We start from the raw sequence: 21,614 nt of genomic DNA on the forward strand, positions 1-21,614 counted from the left end.
ACTACTGGAAAACCTAATACAATGGTGAAAAATAAAGCATGCCTTCTTAAACATTATCCCAGACCTCCTCATCCTATTACCTCTTCCAGTGTTTTTCCATACTGGATGTGGTGATTCTCCAAAAGCAACAGTGTAAAGTAAGAAGGTGCAGCTGTTTTTAACACCTGTTTCCGATGTGCATTAAAATGCATCAGTTTATCAGCTGAAACATTAACTTTCTACTTTTTACCCTTAGCATTCCATAGAAAAAAGAGGCCGCTGAAGAATTAACTGGATGATTTTTTTTTTTTTGACTTGCATATAAGACATAAGCACATTCCAAATATATGGCCAAGTTCTGCCCCACTTGCACAGAACTTTTAGAATTTTGCCTGCTATCATTATTGGTAATAACACGAGCTAGAAAGTACAGTTTGACTTTCAGCTTTAGTTTGCATGGCTGGCTACACTACTGGTGTGCTGAGACCACTGCCTCATTACGCTAACCAATTATGTCATTGTTCCTTGTAAGTCCTGCGATCATCTGTAGCCATCTGTTGTCTCTCATTTTATAATTAGATTGCAAGCTCTTTGGGGCACGGACCATTTTTGTTCTGTTTGTACAGTGCCTACCACAATGGGAACTTGGGTACGTGTCTAGGGCTTCTAGGCTCTATGGTAACGCAAATTATAAGTAATGATAGTTAGGAAAAAAACCTATACTTGAATACAGAGAAAATATGATTAGGTAAATCACTGAGACAATCATGGAACACAATGCTGTTTGCACAGTCACTTTTTACACTAGAATCATACTTCAAGACTGAAGCTAGATTTGCTTTGTAAGTCAGATTTTAACATCCAGCCCCCAATCTTTACCAAGCTTAAGGGGGGGAAGTAATGTATTACCCATCTATTAAAAGACTACATGAAAAATTCTACTCAGCTGCAGCAACGCTGCATTAGCTAATACAAAACTTCCCCTCCTAAGATTTGTCCAATCACTCCTTTCTGTCTCCCCCCTTACCGTTTTGGATTTGTGCATTTGCTTTCTTCACCTTATTTCTGCCAGTGCTCTTCATCACCATATAATGTAGTTATATAATGTAGTCCCAAGTAGTTACCCTCTCTCCTGGATAAAGGGTGGAAATCTTTTCAGATCCCCATTACCAACTCGTTAACCTCTTGTACTATTGTCAAACATACTGCATAGCATTCAACTTTACCTCCCCCCCAAGGGAATGAAAGTGTCATTCCCCACAGCATTCCAAACACAAACTGGTCCAGACAGTGAAAGACAGTTTGGTCCCCAATTAATATACCCAATAACTTGTCTGTAACTAACACAGCTCCCCCCTCATTTTGTCAGCTTCCTTTCCCCCTCATAGCTTTGGTACATCTCTTGTCACTGTCCATTTCCAATTCTGTCCTTAAGATCATGCCTACAACACTGCTCTGAACAAAGCCATTTGTCAGCCACATCTGCAGGTACGTAAGTATACACTTGACACAAACTTCATTTCACACCAATGCTGTAGTTAGCATTTGTTTTTCTCCCTCCAAATGAGTGGAAGATGGTGTCTGTTTTGGCTGCTCATATATACAGAGCTTCCCTAGCAGTTGTGCCACTGAAGAAATACTATGGGCTGGTTCAAGAGCATATGGGTGTGACTCACCCAGGAGTAGCAACAATAGAGAATTCTGAAACGGAGTTGCACTCCCAGTTATATGTATCTACACCAGAGCAACTAAAGCCAAAACCAGAGGAGACAGAAGACATTCAAGAGGTCCTACACAATGCTAACTTTAAGGAATTGTAAGGTTGGAGGGCTTTAGGATAGCTCCATAGGCATGAACAGTTTGGTTAAGGCTTTGGGTATGTATATGGGAGAGGAAGAGAACAGTGTCTGTTATTTGCCAGGTCATGATTTTTAACCAAGTATTTCTCAAAGACTTCGCTTTCTCAAAGACGGCCGGCTCCTTGGGAAGATCACAACTATAAAGCACTGTAACTTACTGAAATCAAAACATGTACAAGCTACTCAGAAACTAAAGAAACTGAGACCATGTTACAAATGTTTGGATGGAAGCAAGATTTCTTTTTCACACTGAACTCAGAATAGCAGCTCTATATATCTGCTTCTCACAAATATTTGTTTTAGTCGAGCCATTCAGGAAACTAACATGTTCTGAGCTGTGTAGGGGCACTGAACAGTAACAGTCAAATTGAAAACTAATATAAAGCTTGATTGAACTACATAGCAATCAAAGAAAATAAAATTAACAACAATAAGGAAAAAACAAAGACAAAGCTTAAGTTTTCAAATCCTGAACTGTTGCTTCTTAAAGTGTTTCAGACTCCTGATGCTGCAAAGAAGTCTGATCCCCACACCGTGAGTCAGAACCTTATTAAAATATGTGAGGCACTCAGAAGTTTAACAAGCAGATGATATCTGGAGATTATAGTGTATTTAACTGAAAGATAAACCACCTTGTAACTAGAGATGTGTCTATTGTCATCCTGAGCAATCTGTTGTATCCTTTTCTCCTATTCATTAAGCTTTTAAGACAGCATATTCTTCAAGGCAGATACTATTTCCTCCTCTGCTTGGAAAGCTCCTACAATTTTTTGGGGTCCACCGTAATAAACAGTCATAAAGATCATGCAAATGACAAATCCAGAAGGACAAAACAGTGATTAAACTATCAGACTTTTGGAAAATAATTTCAGATACAAGTTAGTTTTATCTAATTTAAAGTGTGATCCTTGAGTTATTCACATATCATAGCATTTGACAATGGGTACTCTAGAAAAATCAAGATAAAAAAACTTGAATACTGCAAGTTCTATAGGTTTGGAACAATCCAACTGCATACATTTTAGTTAACAAGTATTACTGGAATTACAAGATCAGTATACAGAATTTAACCTGATTTGTTGAATGCTGCAACACAATTCCAGCAAGATCTAGTGAACAAAACATACTTTTGTAATTGAGCTATAACTGTTTCAGATTATTAGAAGAAGATTCTATTCAGATCGCCATATTCCATTTCCTTTCAGACCCTGATCTAGCCACTTATGAGAGATTTTTCAAAGTGAAGCAGGAGTTTGTTAGAAAACTTATAATAGCGACACTCTGCTAAATTATGGATTGTATAGAAGAGTCCTGCAGGGAATAAGTCAACCTGGTGATTTAAGGAACATCCAGAGCGAAGACACAAGCTCTGACTGAACTGGCAAACAGATACTAACAATTTGAAGAGCACTACTATTCTAAAAGCAATATACTCCAAAGTCTGAATTAAGAATTGACAATTTATGCTGTACAGCATGCAGCTTGTTACTTTTACTGCCATCCTTATGTCTCACACACCCCCTTCCCTCACCACAGTATCAGAGAGCCTCACAAGCACTTTAAAATATAAAAATCCTCTATTCTTCTATAGGCTACCAAATAAAACTGCTTTCTTCTTTTACTCGTGTGTCTGTATACATACTGAAGAAAAGCTATGTCAAAAAGATTAGTTTTGCATTTATTTTTGTACAGTGAAGTTAGTAGTTATTCTTATCTCATAAAAATTGGTTCCAGAGATAAATCCAGTTCCCATAAAAGTTCTGGCTCCTGCATTCACTAGCTTCCCTCACTGGCTGACAGATTCAAAGTTCCAGTGGAACACAACTATAATGGTTTCAGAGGGAAATGGGATATTTGTAGCTAGTACTAATCCAGCAGAGGGATTTGACTAGTCAGTCAAAGCCCATGAACTGAGCTCTGTACTCAACAGGAAGCCAATACAGAGCTGAACACACGGGTGATGTTCACAGCAGTTTGTTGCAGAGGGGTAGCCATGTTAGTCTGTATACAACAAAAACAACGAGAGTTCTGTAGCACTTTAAAGACTAACAAATTTAATTTCTGCAGGCATAAGCTTTCGTGGGCTGCAACCCACTTCATCAGATGCAGTTTGTGTTGCTGAGCAGATGAACTACTTCCTGTATTTTGTTCCAGTTGGAGATTTTTCAGGATGTATCACTTTATTCTTAAAGCTTGTCTACATGGGGATATTACATCAGATTAACTTTCATTTGTTCACCTTAAACTGCCTTGCATCCTCACGCAACCTTTTTCAACAATAAGTTATTTGGCATCTTAGGCTGCAGTAATGAATCCTCCTTGGTACAGGAATAACTCCACTATGCAATGAGGGCTTGTTCATTTTGTTTCCTGTGGCTGCGTTCTTTAGGTCACTTCTGGAAGTTCTCCCGCTGCTATTAAATGCTGTTAAATGTGGTTATTCCACACTCTGTTAAATACTGTGCCCTTTTTGATACTAGGTAGTGATGAATTCAGACATCCAGAGGCACATTCCCATTATAGAAAGCACATCCCTCCCTGCTTCCATGTGAACCCCTGCAGAGCTCCTTAACTTGAAGGTCATCTTTAGAGAACTGTAGTCCCATCTGGAGAACAGTCACTGGAAGGCAGACATCTACAAGACACTGTCAGAGCAAATGAAGAAGATAGCACTCCCACACTCAGTCCTAGAGCCAAGTCAAAGTAGAAGGCTCCTGCAGAAGTACCTGAAGGCAAGAATCTTTGGTAATGCTCCCATTACCTGCCTATACAATTAGGAACTGTACCATATTTTTTGCATCCCAGAATGATATGGTGAACAATTGTCCACAAAGCACTCTAGACAGTACAGTATGCAACCAAGACATCATAGAAAGCTCCCTTGACCCCACATGTACCATTGAACCCAAACCCAAACAGAAAAGGCTCTTGGCTGCCCAGAAGAACTGACACTATAGCAGATTCAGAGATTACACAAGAACCCCATGCAGACAGACAGAAACTGATGTGGAAGAGAGCTCTACAAGCAGCCAGCTTAATAATGCTGCAGAGTGGAGTTCTACCAGTAAATATTATGTGCTGTATTACAATACAATGGTATAGGAGAATTTAAACTACTTTTTTCCAGGTACTAGCTGTCTGCCAACATGTCGAGTGGAGGTAGACGCCTCTCTCCACAGGCTTGACTGAGGGGCTGACACACCTCTAAAGGAACTACTGACTGAATCCAAACTGAGGGCCACAAAGACAGAAAGGTAGAGGGATGGTTTCCTGGAGCAATCACAAAAGCTTGAAAGGGAGACCATTGCCCTGATAAGGGACATGATGCAAACAATGCAGAGATGAAGAGCTACGATGAGCTACAAAGGTTAAACACTGCACCCAAACCTTGCACTGTACTGGTAAGCATGGTGATCACACCACACTGGGACATCCATTTTAATCAACCTAAACTGCAGACCATCCCCCCAACAGTCAATAACTGTGTGTGTCTTTCCCCCTCTTACACTCAAGAGAAGAACAGTTTTAAGTGCTTCACCCACAAGACTTTTTGAGCACTCCATATTTTGGCCAGGCCATCGTTCCACAAGTTTTAAGTTTACATGTCATTCTTGGTTACTTTTTTTTTTTTATTCAAGTAGTGTAATTTGTTAATTATAATAGTATTTGGTAACTTTTTATTTTTTTTAAATACAACTCAAAAGAAAAATTTCATTGCAGAACATTCTCCCCTACTCCCAGTAGAATCAATTCCTTACAAAATCAATACGCAAACATTTCAGTCATTTCTTTGGTTGCAGTACATTACTTACCCACAGCTAACCCCGGAATTCCTGACAGCTTGGGACATTTTTCTGAGGCACACTCTCCAGCTGTCCATAAGGCAAAGGAAGTCAGTCCACCTTCTGCTTCCACCCACTGTTCAAGCTCTCTCCCTTGCTCTCAGAGATGTGAGAAATACAGCAAGCACTTATCACATGAGTCACATAATGGATGATAAAAATCCAAACTTGTCATGAGGCACCATCACCTTCTCTTCAGTTTTCCAAACACACCCACTCTACTGTCATTTTGGAACTACTCAGGGTACAGTTTATCAACTCCTTTCCCTTGGCCAAACGTCCCGTGAAAGGTTTCATAAGTAGAGGGTAAGCTGGGTCTCCCAGAATCATAAGAGGAATACCTCTTTTAACGTCCATAGTGATCTGGGAAGCAAAAATTCTCTTGTTTATTTCCCGCAAACAGACCTGAGTTTCTAAAGTTCTTGTCATTGTGGACTTTTCCAGACTACCGTACATTAATATCAGTGAATCTTCCACAGTGATCAAGCCAGGCCTTGCAGCTCCATGGAGAAATATGGAGGGTGGGGAGGCAGAAGCATATGCAAAGAATAGGCATGTGGGGCCCATCAATACCCTTACAGAGTTCAGGAACTCTTTCTGTGCAAAGCCATCAATAATCACCTGTGTATTGCCAAGCTTTATGATTCAGCAACGCTCTTAATAGTATTAGAAACCACCATGAAAACACCTTTAGTAGTTGATCTACCAACACCAAACTGGTTAGCTACTGATGGGTAGCAATTGAGGGTGGTGAGCTTCCAGATGCTGAGGGAAACGGTCATGTTGCTGTTCTGCTGCTGCAGTTCCACACAGCAACTGCTGGACATCTCAGTTCATCACTATCCTGACTGATCAGTCAGTACTAGTTGGCCAAACCCAGAAGCAGTGCTCCATTGAGCAAAGCTGTTCCAAATAAATGTCCTGCTCAATTTCATCTTCCTGCTTCTCCTCCATCTGTAGCCAAATCACATAATTCAAAGCCCTCCAAGGCTGCCAAGCCAAATATATCCAGTGCAGGGCTGCCAATATTTGTGCATCATCCTGTTTATATTAATGACTCATGATCACAGTGATCAGCAGTGAATCTTCCATGCTGCCTTATGACAGTTCAAAAATGACACTGGCAGAATAGATAGATTATGGGATGCTGGGACTGGAATTATAAATGTGTTAGTTTGACTCCATATCTCAGATTTCCTGTAGGTTCTGGCAGATATCACTCCATGTACTGCAAGGAAAATCCCAGCACAGACCTGAGCAGGCAGAACATTGCACTATAGTAGCAGATAATCAGAACTGTGTGGACACAGTGATTAACAAGGAAAGTACCTTAAGCCAGTATAACAAAGCAGTATGGAAGCACTTCAAATCAATATAATTAATTTGCTGCACTTAGAACAAACAAATTAATCCAATATAACATCCTCATATAGAAACGCCTTTAGTTATAATTAAGCATAGAAGTCACAAAAGCATGGACCAACAGCCAGATCTGTGACCAATACAAGGGAAGACAATCTTTAGGAAGCCAATCACAGATAAAAATGGGTTTTTTGCTGCTACGACAACATGGCATTTGATTATTTGTAGAGGACACATATGATTTAAAAAACTGACATTTGTATTAATATGAAACTTGCCTCCTCAAAAACATTTGAAATCTGAGACCACACAAGATGTGTGAGATCTGGTTTGTTACAGTGGTATCAATACCAGCAAATAGAGACTGTGAATGGCACCCAAACTGATCTTTCTGAATGATTGATCAGAAGAGTCTTCTTTGTCACACACTGACAGTTCAGTGCTGTTATGTGGCCAAACTGGACTCCTGAACAAGTTAAGAAACCACTATAATTGCTATTTAATCATGAAATATTTCAAATCATCCTTACTGGATGGTTTAGACCTGCTGCCATCACTTCAAAGGATTTAAAGTCTGAGGGAGGATGCTGAACAAACAGCAATGCCAGCAGATATTTAATGGTCACCACAATCCAAGTTTTAAGTAGACATAGCTAGACATGCTGGTGATGAAAACACACAAATGCATTAGACCCAGACTCAACATCGTGGGGCTTAACATGTAAAGATATCTAATTGCAATAAGATTGGCAGGCTCAAGATAGCGACTTATTTCACTGAGAATCTGAAAGGAACATTATCAACTTAATTAATTACTATACCCACAATGTAGATTAATTGCAGAGATGGGAGAAAGCTCCAGGCTCAATTTATCACCCTGCTGTAAGATTCTAAGAAGACAACACCCTTCTTACTGTCAGGTATCCCCTCATCAACACCAACCGTTTAGGTACTAATGGGCATAGCTATTGCCATAGCCAGACTCCCCACCATCTTTATGAATATAGGATGCCATGTCAGAGTGAAAAAAATAGCCCTAAGCTACAGTGCCGACAAAACAACAAACAAGAATTTCTCATAGCATTTTGCAAGTCAGCAGCACATAAAACACTTCTTGGCTGACAACATGAAAGTTGTAAAGAAATGATCTCCATGAAAAAAGAAGACACCAAAGTCGTGTTCCAAAGTGCCATTGTGCTCCAAAAAGCAACTGTGCAAAACATACCACTATCAGATTATTTTGGGTGTATTTTCAGAGTTCACCTGTTGATGTCATTGATAATTATAAGGCTTTATTGCATTTGCACTCCTGTCTGTTCTACAGAGCCAACACAACTCAGGTAGGCTGTACTTTATCCCAGCACTGTATCAACAAAATTGTTTATTAACGTTTTATCAATTAAACCTGAACAACATAATAGGGTTGCACAGGTATAAAGGAAGGCACAAACTGCCCTGCAGAACCTTTTGCAACAGGACCAAAGAACCCAGTCTGACATTCAGATCCCAGACTGAATCCGCAGTGCTGGCAGACAACACAAACGTTTACCTACCAACTGAGCACATCTCATACAAAAGTAATTTAGAAACAAACATGAAACTCAAAGAAACAATGGGGATTACGAAGCACAGAAATCATGCATGTGAGCCTGCTTGGTGAGGGAAGATATCTGACACTATTCTGAGCTTTAAAGGATGCTCCTGCATTTCTTCAATGGTCTTCCTCTGAGCAGGTCCTTGGGGATAGAGAAGGAGGGAAGTAGTAGACTGGCTGGGGGTATTAGGACAACTGAGACAATATCAGTCTTCCATGTGACTACATATCAGAGTCTTGCAGCCATTCTTGTCCCTTTACATGGAAAAGCCAGAATAGCCTCATTCTGAAAATAACTGGGTTTGGGTGGAGAAGAAACAAAGGGTTCTTTTTTCCCTGGCCTGCAGGGGTCAATCCTGAAAAACTGATCCTCCAGCATCACTTTGTCTAAAAAGTAACCACATTTAATGGACTTAACCTCTGGGAAGCAACTATCAAGTTATTCTTAAAAGTATTTCATAAGATACCCTTATGGATGGCCAAGTTTATGTCTACACTGCAATTAAACACCCATGGCTGGCCTGTGCCAGCTGACTTGGGTTTGGCAGGCTCGTGCTAAGGGGCTGTTCAATTACAGTGTAGACACTTGGGCTCTAGCAGCTGCTGGAGCTCTGGGACCCTCCCACCTGGCAAAGTCCTAGAGCCTGCGCCTGAATGTCTACACCACAATTAAACAGCCCCTTAGCTCAAGCCCCACAAACCCGAGTCAGCTGGCTTGGGCCAGCCATAGGTTTAAACTACAGTGTAGACATATCCTAAAAGATAGTGGTTCCCGCCCGCAGGGGCTTTCAAAATGGCCCACGCTCCCTTCCTGCTGGCTCAGAAGGGAGCTGCTGCTGCCGCCCAAGGACCCAAGTGGAGCGCGTTTCCGCGTGGCTGAAAGTTGGTGCAGGCTCCTTGACTGTAGCATGAAGCACAGCAAAGCACTCCGCCTGGGACCCTAGGTGTTGGGATCCCTGCTGGAGTGGGCGCTGCTGGCAGAGCCTGGTGACCCTTCAGAGTTATAAAATTCATATTTGTGGCCCTTGAGCCAAAAAGGTGGGGAACAACCGCCCTAAGACAACATTTTCCCTTGTAGGGAAGCACAACTAAAGCAGGTGCAGATGAAAGGTCGCTAAAAAAGTTTAGGGCCTGTTGGGTTTTATGGCTATAATTGAAACAGAGAGGCTAGAGAAAGAAAATCTAATTACACCAAAGATGATACAGAAAAATCAGGTAAGTGTAGAAATGGGGCAACCTGAAAGAAGCAATGTTCCTCAAAAGCCAGTTTTTGTAACCACGTTTTACCCAGAATTGGGTTGTACAGATAACTGTCTTGCAAGGAGCCCCCAAAACACTGGTAAACTCTCTTTAGAGTTTGACATCTATTCAAACAGCCAACTACATTTTGTTGTCTAGCCTCAAAATATTAGCATCCACCTGAGCAATACAAAAACCACAGTAATGTGTACTTTGAGGTGGAAAAAAACTGCCTGAAAGATTTAAAGGAGTTTTGTTTCTTAATCAAAAGAGTTCATTTCCTTTTCAAAGTATTCCCAGTGAAGAGGGGGAAAATGTGGAGCCCTGCACATGAGCCATTTTTATGTTTAGCCAGAAGCAGCCCTCTTCTTGAATTAAGCTCCTGAGTTGTGTTTTAGAGTCCAAGTGTAATAGAAAAGATACTAACTTCAGAAATCTCAAGAGATTCTTCTCTCTTCAGGGTTATCAGTGACATTATCATCCATATCTACTGTGTCCACATAAGGATATGGATCTATCTTGAAAGGAAAGCTCCTTTTCTCCATGCTGAGACACTTAATAAAAGTCATTCTCAAGAGAAAAGGTTGGCTCAAGTATTGTCACATGCACAGGATCAAAGCTACAGAGGAAAAGGGACTTGGAGGAACACCACCATTTAAATGGACCCAACTTTGAAAAGGGCCTCCCCTTACAGCCCAGCAAGTTGTTCCGGCCAGCCCTACAGAAACCAGTGGGGCATATGAATCAGTGAAGTGAGCCAAAACCAGGACACTTTTCAGCACAAAATGCCAGAAAAGCTATAATAAAGACAGCTGCACAAGAAGCATCAACACAAATGATTCTTGTTCTTTAGGCATTACTGTAATGCAAATAATGACAGCCAATACAGTCTCACATCCTTCCACGAGCAGTATGACAAACAACTTTGAGAAAATGGCAACACTCACATCTGAAAAAGGTCCTCTCGGAGAAGCATGCCATCTGCATCTATTACAGGGCCAACACAGAGGCTGCTAAACGTAAAATGCCCTTTGGCAGTTGGGCAATGGATTACCCTTCTATAATGTACTGCCAACAAATCCAGGGGCCTATTTACCCCAACAGTGAGCTACCACAACCTGAAGGACCAATTTTGGTGGGGAGATTCCAGCCAACTAGAGGCAACAAGATACCACTGGTGTGCTGCACTTCTTGAAAGCTCTAACAGGTAGAAGAATTAAATAAGAAACTTCACTGACATTCCTTTCTTCCTTAAAGGACTGAGCAGACAGGTAACCAACACAAAAGGTTAAAAACATTAAGTTGAGCCACGCCTCCAAAAGAAGAGGGCCTCAACCTGGTGAGACACAAAAAAACACTGAGAAGGACATGCCAGAGAACTCACTTTAAAGGAAAGTGATATCACAAGAGATTATAACTTCTTTCCCGCCTCCATCTGCAAGCGTAATTAATATAAGTTTTGCAGCTTGCTGGATAACCTTCTCTTTAACATTTATCTTCCCCTTCATGATAAATTAAATATTGTTCTGTAACACTTGGATTGTTCTACAAAATGTTACAATCCATTTCACAGATTGAATTAAATAAAGTAAGATACAGATACAAGCATTACACCATTTGAACAGGCTGAATCTCTTAAAAAGGAGAAGTTAATAACTATGCCCAAACTGTGCAACGGCTGCCAATATTCCAAGAGATATTATGCAGGTAGGGTTTCAGTTACACCCGTAGTAATGTGCAATATTTGCTCAGTACAATGATTTCCTTAAATTCCTCAACTTGCTAAAACTATTTGCATCACCACTGAGGTCCAAATACATTTGTAAAATTGCTTTTTCGAGAACACAAACTGCTGGAAACACTCAGCTTGATCCTGTGGAAGTCAAAGTTGGCTACATCATTCTTGTTTCCATTTCACCTCTGAAGATGTCTGAAGAGTAAATTCAACAAGACTTTCCAACATAAACCAGTTACCATAACACTACAATTTTATTTGCATATGTAAAATCATGAATATAAAGTAAGAAAAGAGCAGATATTTTCTGCCATTCACTGTCTGAAAGTGCTGCTACAATAAAAATGCAAGAAACAAGCAGTATCTTAACGATTTGATATTTCTTTGTTTTAATTTTTTTCTTAAAGGATTGAACAGAACAAAAATATAAAAGGTCAGCCAGCTAAACATTAGATTTGCAGGTTTATTAAAGCAGGTTCCTCCATATCCTTGTGTTTTATATGTTCAGAATTTGAAAGAGTAGGAAAAGTGAAGATTTAATTTGAGTCTTTTAGTTACTCCATGTTACCTTTGGTTTACATGTACTTGCATCTCTATTGTGACCTTTCAATTTATGCTCAGGTCTTTCCCTGCTCAAGGTTTATGCCTGCATCCTTCTATTTTAACCATCACCACTTGTTTTAAATCTACAGGTATTTTCCCCATTTACCCATTTTAGCACACATACTCACCCATTTCCTAAGCAGTTTAGACACAGACACTGGCTTTAACATTAATTTTTTCACCACCATTGTGTCTAAGCACCTTTCTTCCCTTTTCTAGCAAAAGCAAACAACAAATAACTGGCTAAAAAAATGGGAACAAGATCAGTTTTACATGGTTGCTACCAATGCTGGTGTACCAGAATTAATGGAAAATGTATGAAGATACCAGGAAAAAGCTGTACTCCTGTACGGGGAGATTTTAATAGACCAGTTAAAGGGCCAGAGACCAATTGATAGCGTAATATTGATTATCATATTTGTTGCTAACAGCCAAAATTTCTGCAGGCCTGAGCAACCTTGGCATGACTAAGCCAGGAGGGGAGGGGAGCCTCATGCTCAACCTTTGCCTGATCCTGCACCCCCTCCCTGATGCTCTGGTGGATGTGCTGGGATCTGTGTTTCAGGAAAAGACCAATAAGCTTATTTCTGCATGTCCTCTAGAAGATGTTTGTCTGGGCCTCAAGAAATGCAAATTCCGTAGGAACACATCTAGTTAATTAAGTACTCTGGTGACCTTACCTCTACCTTTTGAAACTTTTCTCTCTTTCTTGAGGTGTTATTCTCTACTAACAAGGATAAATGGGGAGGGAGGGGCGGCTTGGACTCTTTGGGATCTCGTCTTGGACAGTTTCTGGATCCTCCAACGATAGCTGAAAGATCAGACCAATCCGAAAGCAGTCACTGTTTCCACTCGAAAGCCACCCCAGACTTCAGTAATTATTAAGAGTTGAAGTGTTTTACAAACCTGTTGCGGACATGTTTAAGTGCTTGAGCCTAAGTGAAATATAGCTTTGAAGTAAGAGCACTTTTGTGTTATACTGTTTCTACCACTCCCATCTATCGGCTGGACAGGCGTCTCTCAATTTGGCTTATTCCTTGACACCACCTCGCACAAAGTAAAGTTACCATGAGCTTTGGGTTGGCAGGTAACATTCCCACCAATCCTTTCACAAATTAACACCTTATATCTTCAAATCCTGCTCCCTTCCTAAAAGACTGCCTTCTACTGCACCAACAATGCTCATTAACACAAATTAAAGCTGCAATTTTCAAACATGGGAAACTAAAGTTAGGGTCTCAAATCCTAATTTTAGGCCCCCAGGTTTGAAAATTACAGCCAAAGCATCGAAATGTATAACATGCAGCTGAGTTTTCATTTTTGTTTACACAATAGCATATTTCCAGGCTTCAATCAAATTCCCATAAACAAACTATTTACGTTTCAAATTCTGAAGCTATTTTCTTTGTGCGATTGTCAATTACTCTACTGGAATGGGACAGGTTCAGTTACCATAAGTAAATTAAATATTTCAGAAGTTTTAAATTCAGCCCAAAAATGGCACCCTCTTCATTTCCTTGCAGAAGAAACATTTATATTGCTGCTCCTGCAAACAGTGCTAGCACAGCAACATGCAACAATCATGTAACATGCTAACCAAGTGTGATATAGCAAGGGCAGAGGGCAGTAGGAGAGTGCTACTATTTGAGTACCAGAGGAGGTATGTAAGCCCCAGACTGCTCAGGGCTCTGTCCCCTGCAGACTAGCTAGAAGTCATGAGGGGGCAATTAGGACCAGCTGAGGCCAATTAAGGCCCAGTCAGGTGCTTAATAAAAACCCTCTTCTGCAGCCTGACAGAGCAGGACCTGGAGAAGAAGTGCAGTGCAGTGTGAAGGAGTGCAGTGTGTGGAGGAGCAGAAAGGAGTGCTGAGGAAGGTACCGGGCTCAAGAAACCAGAAAGACAGAGGGGGGGAAACTAACCAGGGGAAAAGACTGCAGCTGTGAGTATGGTGCCAGCAGCACATAGCTGCAACTCATAGGGCCCCTGGGCTAGGACCCAGAAGAGTGGGTGGGCTCTACCCCCTCCTTGGGGAGATGGGATAACTGGTGACGCTCTGGCCCACCATGAGGCGCAAAAGCGCAAGACCCAGTAGGGTGAAGCTGGCCGTTTGCCACACCAAGCACTGCTGTTTCTGTGGGCCACAGTGAAAAGAATATTGATAATAGTATTAATATATTAATCGAATCATACATCCGAAACAGTAAGTTCGCATTCCCTCCAAAACTGTTGCCTACAGTACATTTCCCAGTGTTTTGACCAGCCTAATTTTAATATCACAACTGATGAAACTTCCCTCACTGTCAGAATATTTAAAAGAAAGTACATGTATGCATTACATTTCATGCCTTGTTCAAACTAAGGCTCACAAAGCCTAAAGAAGATCAAGCTCAAACAAACTAGCCAAACACACTGGTCATAGGGCAAACTGGCTGTTTAAAGAAGTCCTGGGTTCAACCTCACCTGTGGTAAGTTTACCACTCAGAACAGGAGTCACATGACACAAGCAGGTGACTAGGAACCAAGCCAGCTGGAGGATATAAAGACAACCTGGATTCAAAGGAAAGACTTAAAGAAGCAGGAAGACTGTGAGCTGCTCTACAGACTCTCTTCTTAGAAGGCCTGGGGAGTATAGGCCTCAAGGAAACAGAAGCCTAATAAAAAGGGCTGGGTAGAAAATGTAAGTTGTTTTGAAATCTATGTTAATAAACCAGACTCCAAAAAGGGGAGGGAGAATTAATGAAAAAATAACCACAATGTGAAGTCTCCTTAATTGAGAAAAAAGGGAGGGTAAGGCAATGAAGGTACCTAAAGCCAGACCGGGTGAGCTCCTGCTGCTACTCCCCTACTCTTCCATGCATGTACCCAAGGCTTAAGTCTGAAGCATTTAAAGCTTTGAAACTGTGTTTTGATAACCAAACTTGTAATAGCCACTGGTTCAGAATAGAAATCCTGAACAAGTGACTATTACAACACTATACTGCAATTTGATCCCTCCCACTATTCAAACATGCCTGTGGCAACTACAGCAATTTTTTTTTACATGGAAAGGTAATACGAGGTTTAAGCTTCTTTTAATGATATTTAGCAACTGAAAATTAGAAGAGCCATCACCACTGAAGCAGCTAGCTCTCCACAGACAACCACCAAGTGCTATACAAACTATTTGTGAACTATGGATCATAATTTGGATCACTGATGTAAACCAAAAAGCTCTAAGACTAGGATTAAGGCCAGTCACTACGAGGATCGCTTGAAAAGATGTTAAATTTAACAAGAATATTGCTATGCAACTTAACTTGAGCAAATAAGTTATAAAAGTCAGTTATATTGTTCAAAGATTAGACAATTGTTTATACCGTAGAAAGAACACATACCATTTGACAGCCAGGTTTTGCACCTCGCCATTCTTATCTTCCAGTAACTTCAGAATCATCTTCACTACCTTCCTTTCACTGTCGTCATCCAACTTGATGGAATCCTTCTGTAGCTCAGTCATCAAGTCATTTGTAGCCATAAACCTACCCAAAAGAATATCCAGACCATTATAGCTAAACAGATATGGACCATTCACGATGTGCTACAACCAAGGATTATCAGTTTCAATCATACATGATCAAATTTTGTATTAACATTTAATGCTACCAGTATTCTGGGGTTAAAAAGCACCACTTTTGATTACTTTTAGTCTTAAATTATAACAAACTGATACAAGAAAAACTTACATTTCTAACACAACTGCAATTATCTTTTATTTATCCTGTAATGTCTCCTGAAGAACAAGGGCAATCACAAACTTAATTTAGTGTTTACACTATGTTAAAGTAAAGGTCTGAATTACTATCCAAAATGGAATTAAAAGCAAGAGTTAAGACAGAATCCAGTTTAAAGCAATACTTTCAATGGCTGCAAACAGATCTTGTAAAAGCAAACTTTTACAAATCTAAAACCAGCTGACATGTGGCTTCTAGTCTTAATTTTAGAAAGAGTTTCTTCAAGTCGCATGTGACAAGGTGCAGAATATGTCAATGGGACCTGCATCTAAGCAGAGACAGGGAAAGAGCTACAATGTAGATGCTTCCTAAAATGAACAGAAGAGGTTATTCCATTAATGTAGTTAATCCATCTCTCTGAAAGACAGCAGCTAGATCGACAGAACAATTCTTCACAAGATTTTTCAGAGCCTCAAGCAACATAGTTAGGTAGATCTAATTTTCCAGCATAGACCAGGCCTAAGACAGTCAAGTAAACCATCCACAGGTTCTCACTCCTTTTCTACTACTTTCCCCTAAGCCTACTTAACACTTATTTGAGTTCCCTTTCCCACTTATCAGCCCTATTCAGCTCCAGATTCTATAGACTCCCTCACAGCACCCGTCCCCAGTAGCTTCCCAAAGCCCAACTCATCTTGCACTTCAGTAATCCATCAGCAGCTCTGATCCCCCAGCTGCAATCCAGGAACCCTCCTGCCAGTCTTCCTCACCACTATACACAGAGGCTTCACAACTTTGGCCGTATCTAGATTAGAAAAATAGGTAGTGTTTAAAAACACGTTTTCCCTAGTTTAGGCATAGCTTTTAGGTGCAACACTTTCCTCCCCAGCATTGCCAGCCTCTATATGGTCTGAAGAAGGGGCATATAAGTAATGGATTCCAAAAACTGCTGCAGATCACCTTCACTACAACTGTCTTCCCACACTTCCTGGGTAATAGAATCTGCCTGCTACAGCATAGGCAGCAGTCAGGAAGTAGGGCCACCTTGTACAAATAGATTCACACACAAACTCACACCAAATTAAAAAAACAACAAAATTGTATTTCTGCCCAGGAGCTCCAAATTCTAAAAAGAGCATTCGGAGAGTAAAACATGACAAATGACAGTACCAATAAAGAACTTGAAGAAAAGCTTGTGTTAGGTTAAAAGTTTGGCTCTCTCACCAACAGAAGGTGGTCCAAAAATAGATATTACCTCACCCACCTTGTCTCTCTAGGATCAAAACATGTAAAGTTAGGACCAAATCTTGTTTGGACAGTTAAAGTAAATGATTACAAAATACCATTAAAATAATAAGTAAGTAATCTAATTTAGTTAATTCTGCTCTTCCTTGATATAACAGGAAGCATAGATCTCTCCCATCCCTCTTTTAAGATATGATTTAAGTATCACTAAACAATCTACAGCACTGGGGGACTTAAGAAGCAGATTCTTAACATATATTTCATTCAACATGCAAATACATAGTCCTAATATTTGATAGGATTCACAATACATAAAAATGAATTATGAAAATTTTTTAGTGCTTGATGGTCATTTTGAGTTCCTAAACCATAAAAGATATGGTTAAGGACTGAGGCTTGCAAAGAGTTTAACCCATGCTAAACAACAGACAGTACAAAGTTACTTTTCAAAGTAGACAAATGTTAAGGTATAAACACTTAGAACAAACAAATTTCTACTGTTTGTGCTCATAAACCAAGAAAGCTGAAACACATTTAGTTGAAAAATGTGCTTTCAAAGCTAATATTGTATGTGAGTTTCACACAGGCCAATTTTTTGTGATTATAATAATGCCTATGAACAAAATTAAGTCATGAATCTACTGTCCATGTTGAGTTAAATGCAAATGTACTATATACACAAGATGTAAATTAGATTTAACTTTGATTTTCTAAGGTATTTAATAAATACAAAGGAATCATTTTTTAATGATTTTTAACATGATGCATTAAGTAGTTGACCATTTAGTCTTCCCCTGCTGGTTCAAGAAACGTTTATTTTAAAAAAATTCATGTGTGGAGACAAAAGCTCAACTTTGTTTTCTACACATATTTATAATGAAACAAATCAAATATTTTATATCATTCCAGTGTCATATTGAAAGTAGTCATTTCACTGTCAGATATTCAAAGTCTATTTGCACAACTTTTATCTACTCTGATGTACAGTGTTTGCTAGGATTACTAGCAAACTACTACTATTTCAGTGCACGGGCACAATTAAAGACAACTTTGCTGGGACAAATCCTAAACTTCAAATCATTTTCCCTTCGATCAACTATAATCTTCAATTAGGCTTCCCTACAAAAAACGTTATGCGTGGATTTTCCTGGTCGGCCTTGGAGCAAGAAACTCCCTGCCTACAGAACAGGTACAACAAAGCCAGTAGGCATGTACCCTTCCCTGTCAACTTCAACCCTGCCCCGGTGGGACAGCCTCCCTACGCCAATCCTTTCCGGCCTCTCTAAGAACTGGACTGAACTCACAGGTAGGTGACCAGCTACTGTCAGCCCTTTGTCGCTCCCCACCGAGAATCGCGGAGCACGGGCACCGAGAAAGGGCTGAGCAACTTCCACGGAAGTTTCACTGGGTGCCAGAAAACGCGGGGCTGGCCTTGGGGGGCGCTGGACTTTCTCCCTGAGCGCAGACCCCCCGCCGCTACGCTTCCAGAGCGCGGGGCAGGCGAATGGCGCCCCTCCCGCCCAGCAACCGCCGCCCGCAGCTCTGACAACCGGGCCCCGGCCCACGAGGCACAGGCCCGGAGTCACCGGCCTCCTCCCGCGGGGGCACAAAACAGCCAGGCCCGGGGTGAGACAAGAGCAGCAGCCGCCCCACGCAGAGCGGGGAGGCTCCCGGGTCGTGGGGGATTAGTAGACGGGGGAGAGATGAGAGGCCGGGGCGGGCGGGGAGCAGGGGAGGGCCCGGCCGCAGCGCGGGGCCGGGCCGGCGCTCACCTGAAGTCCTTGTCACTGGATGTCATTTTCTCCAGCAGGTTGGAGATGTGGTAGGAGGCGCTCGCCATGTTGATGGTCCCGGTGGGGGGCGACTTCTGGGCCTCGCCGGCTCCACCTCGCCCGCTGCTGGGGACGGCGGCGCTGGCTGGGGGGCGGCGGCTGTGTTCCCGTGGGCGGCGCGGAGCAGGGAGGGGGTGGGGGGGATCAATGAGGGCGCCGCGGGGGGGGCAGGCTCATCGCCTCTTGGTGACACGGGGGAGGGAGCGGCCTCGCTCAGGCGGGAGGAGGAGGGGAAAGGAGCAGAACCCGCGACGGCCGCAGCTCGCGCTTGGGGCGAGGTCAAAGTTCAAGGAGGCTCTCGCGCGAGCCGCGCCAGCGCCGCGATTTTGTAGCCGCTGATTGGCTGAGGCTGGCTCGCGCTGGTGTTCGGGCGATGTCAGAACGTACGTGGCGCAGAGCGTGCGCGCGGGACGTCGAGGCAGCGGTTACAGAGGGGAAGAGGCGGAGAAAGAAGCGTAGGGTTTTGAGAATACGAGTCCCGCCATGCAATGCGCCGATGCGCTCTCAGTGGTCTATGACAATGGACCTTGGGGCTTGTAGTTTTCTAGAAGAACATCGCGGCGCATTGCATGATGGGGTGTAGCTGTTGCATTATGAGCCGCGGGCGGAGCGTTGCATGCTGGGACTTGTAGTCTCCGACTGGTGACGGGGACAGGGCTGATTTTACTGGTTTAGACCATGGATTGGCGTTGGGTGTCCATTTATTGTGACAACCAAAAAGAAATCGGAGAGGGGTAGGGAAGAGGGGACATCATTAATCGAACAGGCCTTGTCGCCTGTGTTCAGTAGCAGGTATTAATCCAAAAAAGATTTTTTCAGCAGTCTGAATAAAAACCAATTCCCCTCTCATGGGGTTTCATTCCTTGGTTTGACTGTTAGTAGGGTGACCAGATAGCACCTGCAAAAAATAGGGATGGGGTTGGACAGCAATAGGCTCCTATGTAAGACACCATCTCAGTATCGGGATTGTCCCTGTAAAATTGGGACATCTGGTCACCCTACCTGCTCTCCACATGTCCTTGGAGGCTCTGTGCCCCGGCCAAAACACCCATTCAATAGCTGATTGTTGGTTTTGTCCTTAAAAATCCCTGTTCTACGGACACAAGTGCTTATGTGAGGATCACAGCTTTCATTGAAAAACAAATGTCAGTTTCTCGCCTTTATGGTTGCCAAGGCTGGAGCTTGAAAATGTGACCCAAGTGCAATTTAAGAACTCAGAAACCAGAAGGCAAATAAAAGGAACCCTCATTTATTTATTTTTCATCTAATGACTTTTAAGACAATCTTATTATTTTGGGGGGAGCTGACTCATGATTTTTGAATGTCTGGGTCATTAATATTGGGGTCTACACAGAATTTCCATTGCTAAAATTCTCTCACCATTACTATCACCGATTTAGCATTGCTGGTGGTAATAATGGTGTGGGTACTCTAGTGGAGACAGAACTCCTGGAGATGGGTGGCGTTTCAAGCATTCTAAACTTGTTCAGACTTGGTCCTCAGACCTTCCACAGGGACAATTTGCACTCATTACTATCATAAGTGCTGGAACAAGCGGTGTGGGGCTATTGTGAAGTGGTTTCCATCATAATACAGGATTTACAGTTTGGTTCAATGGCTCTCAGCACCCTACAATAAAAATTGTTCCAGCATCCCTGATTGCTATGTTTTCTTTCCACAATCTATATTTAGTATAACTTTTTATGAGTGATGTATCTAAATATTTGGATGCTAATAATGTATCATTACATTTATTAACCTTAATTTGGGATATTGCAAATTACGTACTCTATGTATTTTTCAAAGGGGTAGCCGTGTTAGTCTGTATACAGCAAAAACAATGAGAGTCCTGTAGCACGTTAACGACTAACACATTTCTGTGGGCATAAGCTTTCATGGGCTGTAACCCACTTCATCAGATACAAGATGCATGCATGCATGCATCTGACGAAGTGGGTTGCAGCCCATGAAAGCTTATGCCCACAGAAATTTGTTAGTCTTTAAGGTGCTACAGGACTCTAGGTTTTTTCTATTTATTTTATGACTTTTTAAACCAGACATTGTACTTTTACATCATTTTAAATATTATACCAAGATATATAGAAACGTTTTCTTTAACCTGTGTATTAGATAATTTTAGCACTAGTGTTAATAAAAAAAAAATTAAATCTGATACTCCTGGGGGAATTCTGTACCAAAAAATTAAGAATTCTGCATACAGTATTTCAAAAAATTCTGCATATTTTGTCACAATAACATAATATAATCATGCCAGTTTCAATTATTTTGGTAATTTATTTCAAAATACCTGTCAGCAAGCATCGCTGTAGCAATACAGACCACAAAAAAGATTCAGGAAATGTTTTTGACAAATAGATTCCTTACTAGGTATATTAATACAAAACTTTGAGTAATAATTCCTTTAAACTACAATACAGAAATATATTTCAGGCACCACTAAGAAGCAGTGCAAAGGCTTGGGGGAACCAGGGGTAATGGAGGAGCTAAGGGAAAGGGAAATAATTGCTGGAAAGGAACGTGGAAGTGAACCTGAAGGGTTGTTAAGTGTGGCGGAAGAAATATGGAACAGGGTTTTTGGTGTTTTTTGGGTGT

At 41.5% G+C, this 21,614-nt stretch overlaps 1 protein-coding gene across 2 annotated transcripts in view; it reads right to left on the reverse strand.

Annotated features, from left to right (window-relative positions):
* CAND1 (cullin associated and neddylation dissociated 1) overlaps positions 1–19,130 on the reverse strand; it is a 43,247-nt gene extending 24,117 nt beyond the window's left edge. For both annotated transcript variants that reach the window (XM_067564073.1, XM_067564072.1), the window contains exons 1-2: positions 18,942–19,130; positions 15,589–15,732 (exon numbers count right to left, since the gene is read on the reverse strand). In XM_067564073.1, the coding sequence (XP_067420174.1) occupies positions 15,589–15,732; positions 18,942–19,009 (212 nt within the window). In that variant the 5' untranslated portion in view covers positions 19,010–19,130. The remainder of the gene's footprint in view (positions 1–15,588; positions 15,733–18,941) is intronic.
* Between the last annotated feature and the right edge of the window lie 2,484 nt (positions 19,131–21,614).

The sequence above is a fragment of the Emydura macquarii genome, unplaced genomic scaffold (genome assembly GCF_026122565.2).
Source record: "Emydura macquarii macquarii isolate MOO-44397 ecotype Brisbane River unplaced genomic scaffold, CSIRO-AGI_Emac_v2 contig_2636, whole genome shotgun sequence".
Taxonomy (NCBI): domain Eukaryota; kingdom Metazoa; phylum Chordata; order Testudines; family Chelidae; genus Emydura; species Emydura macquarii.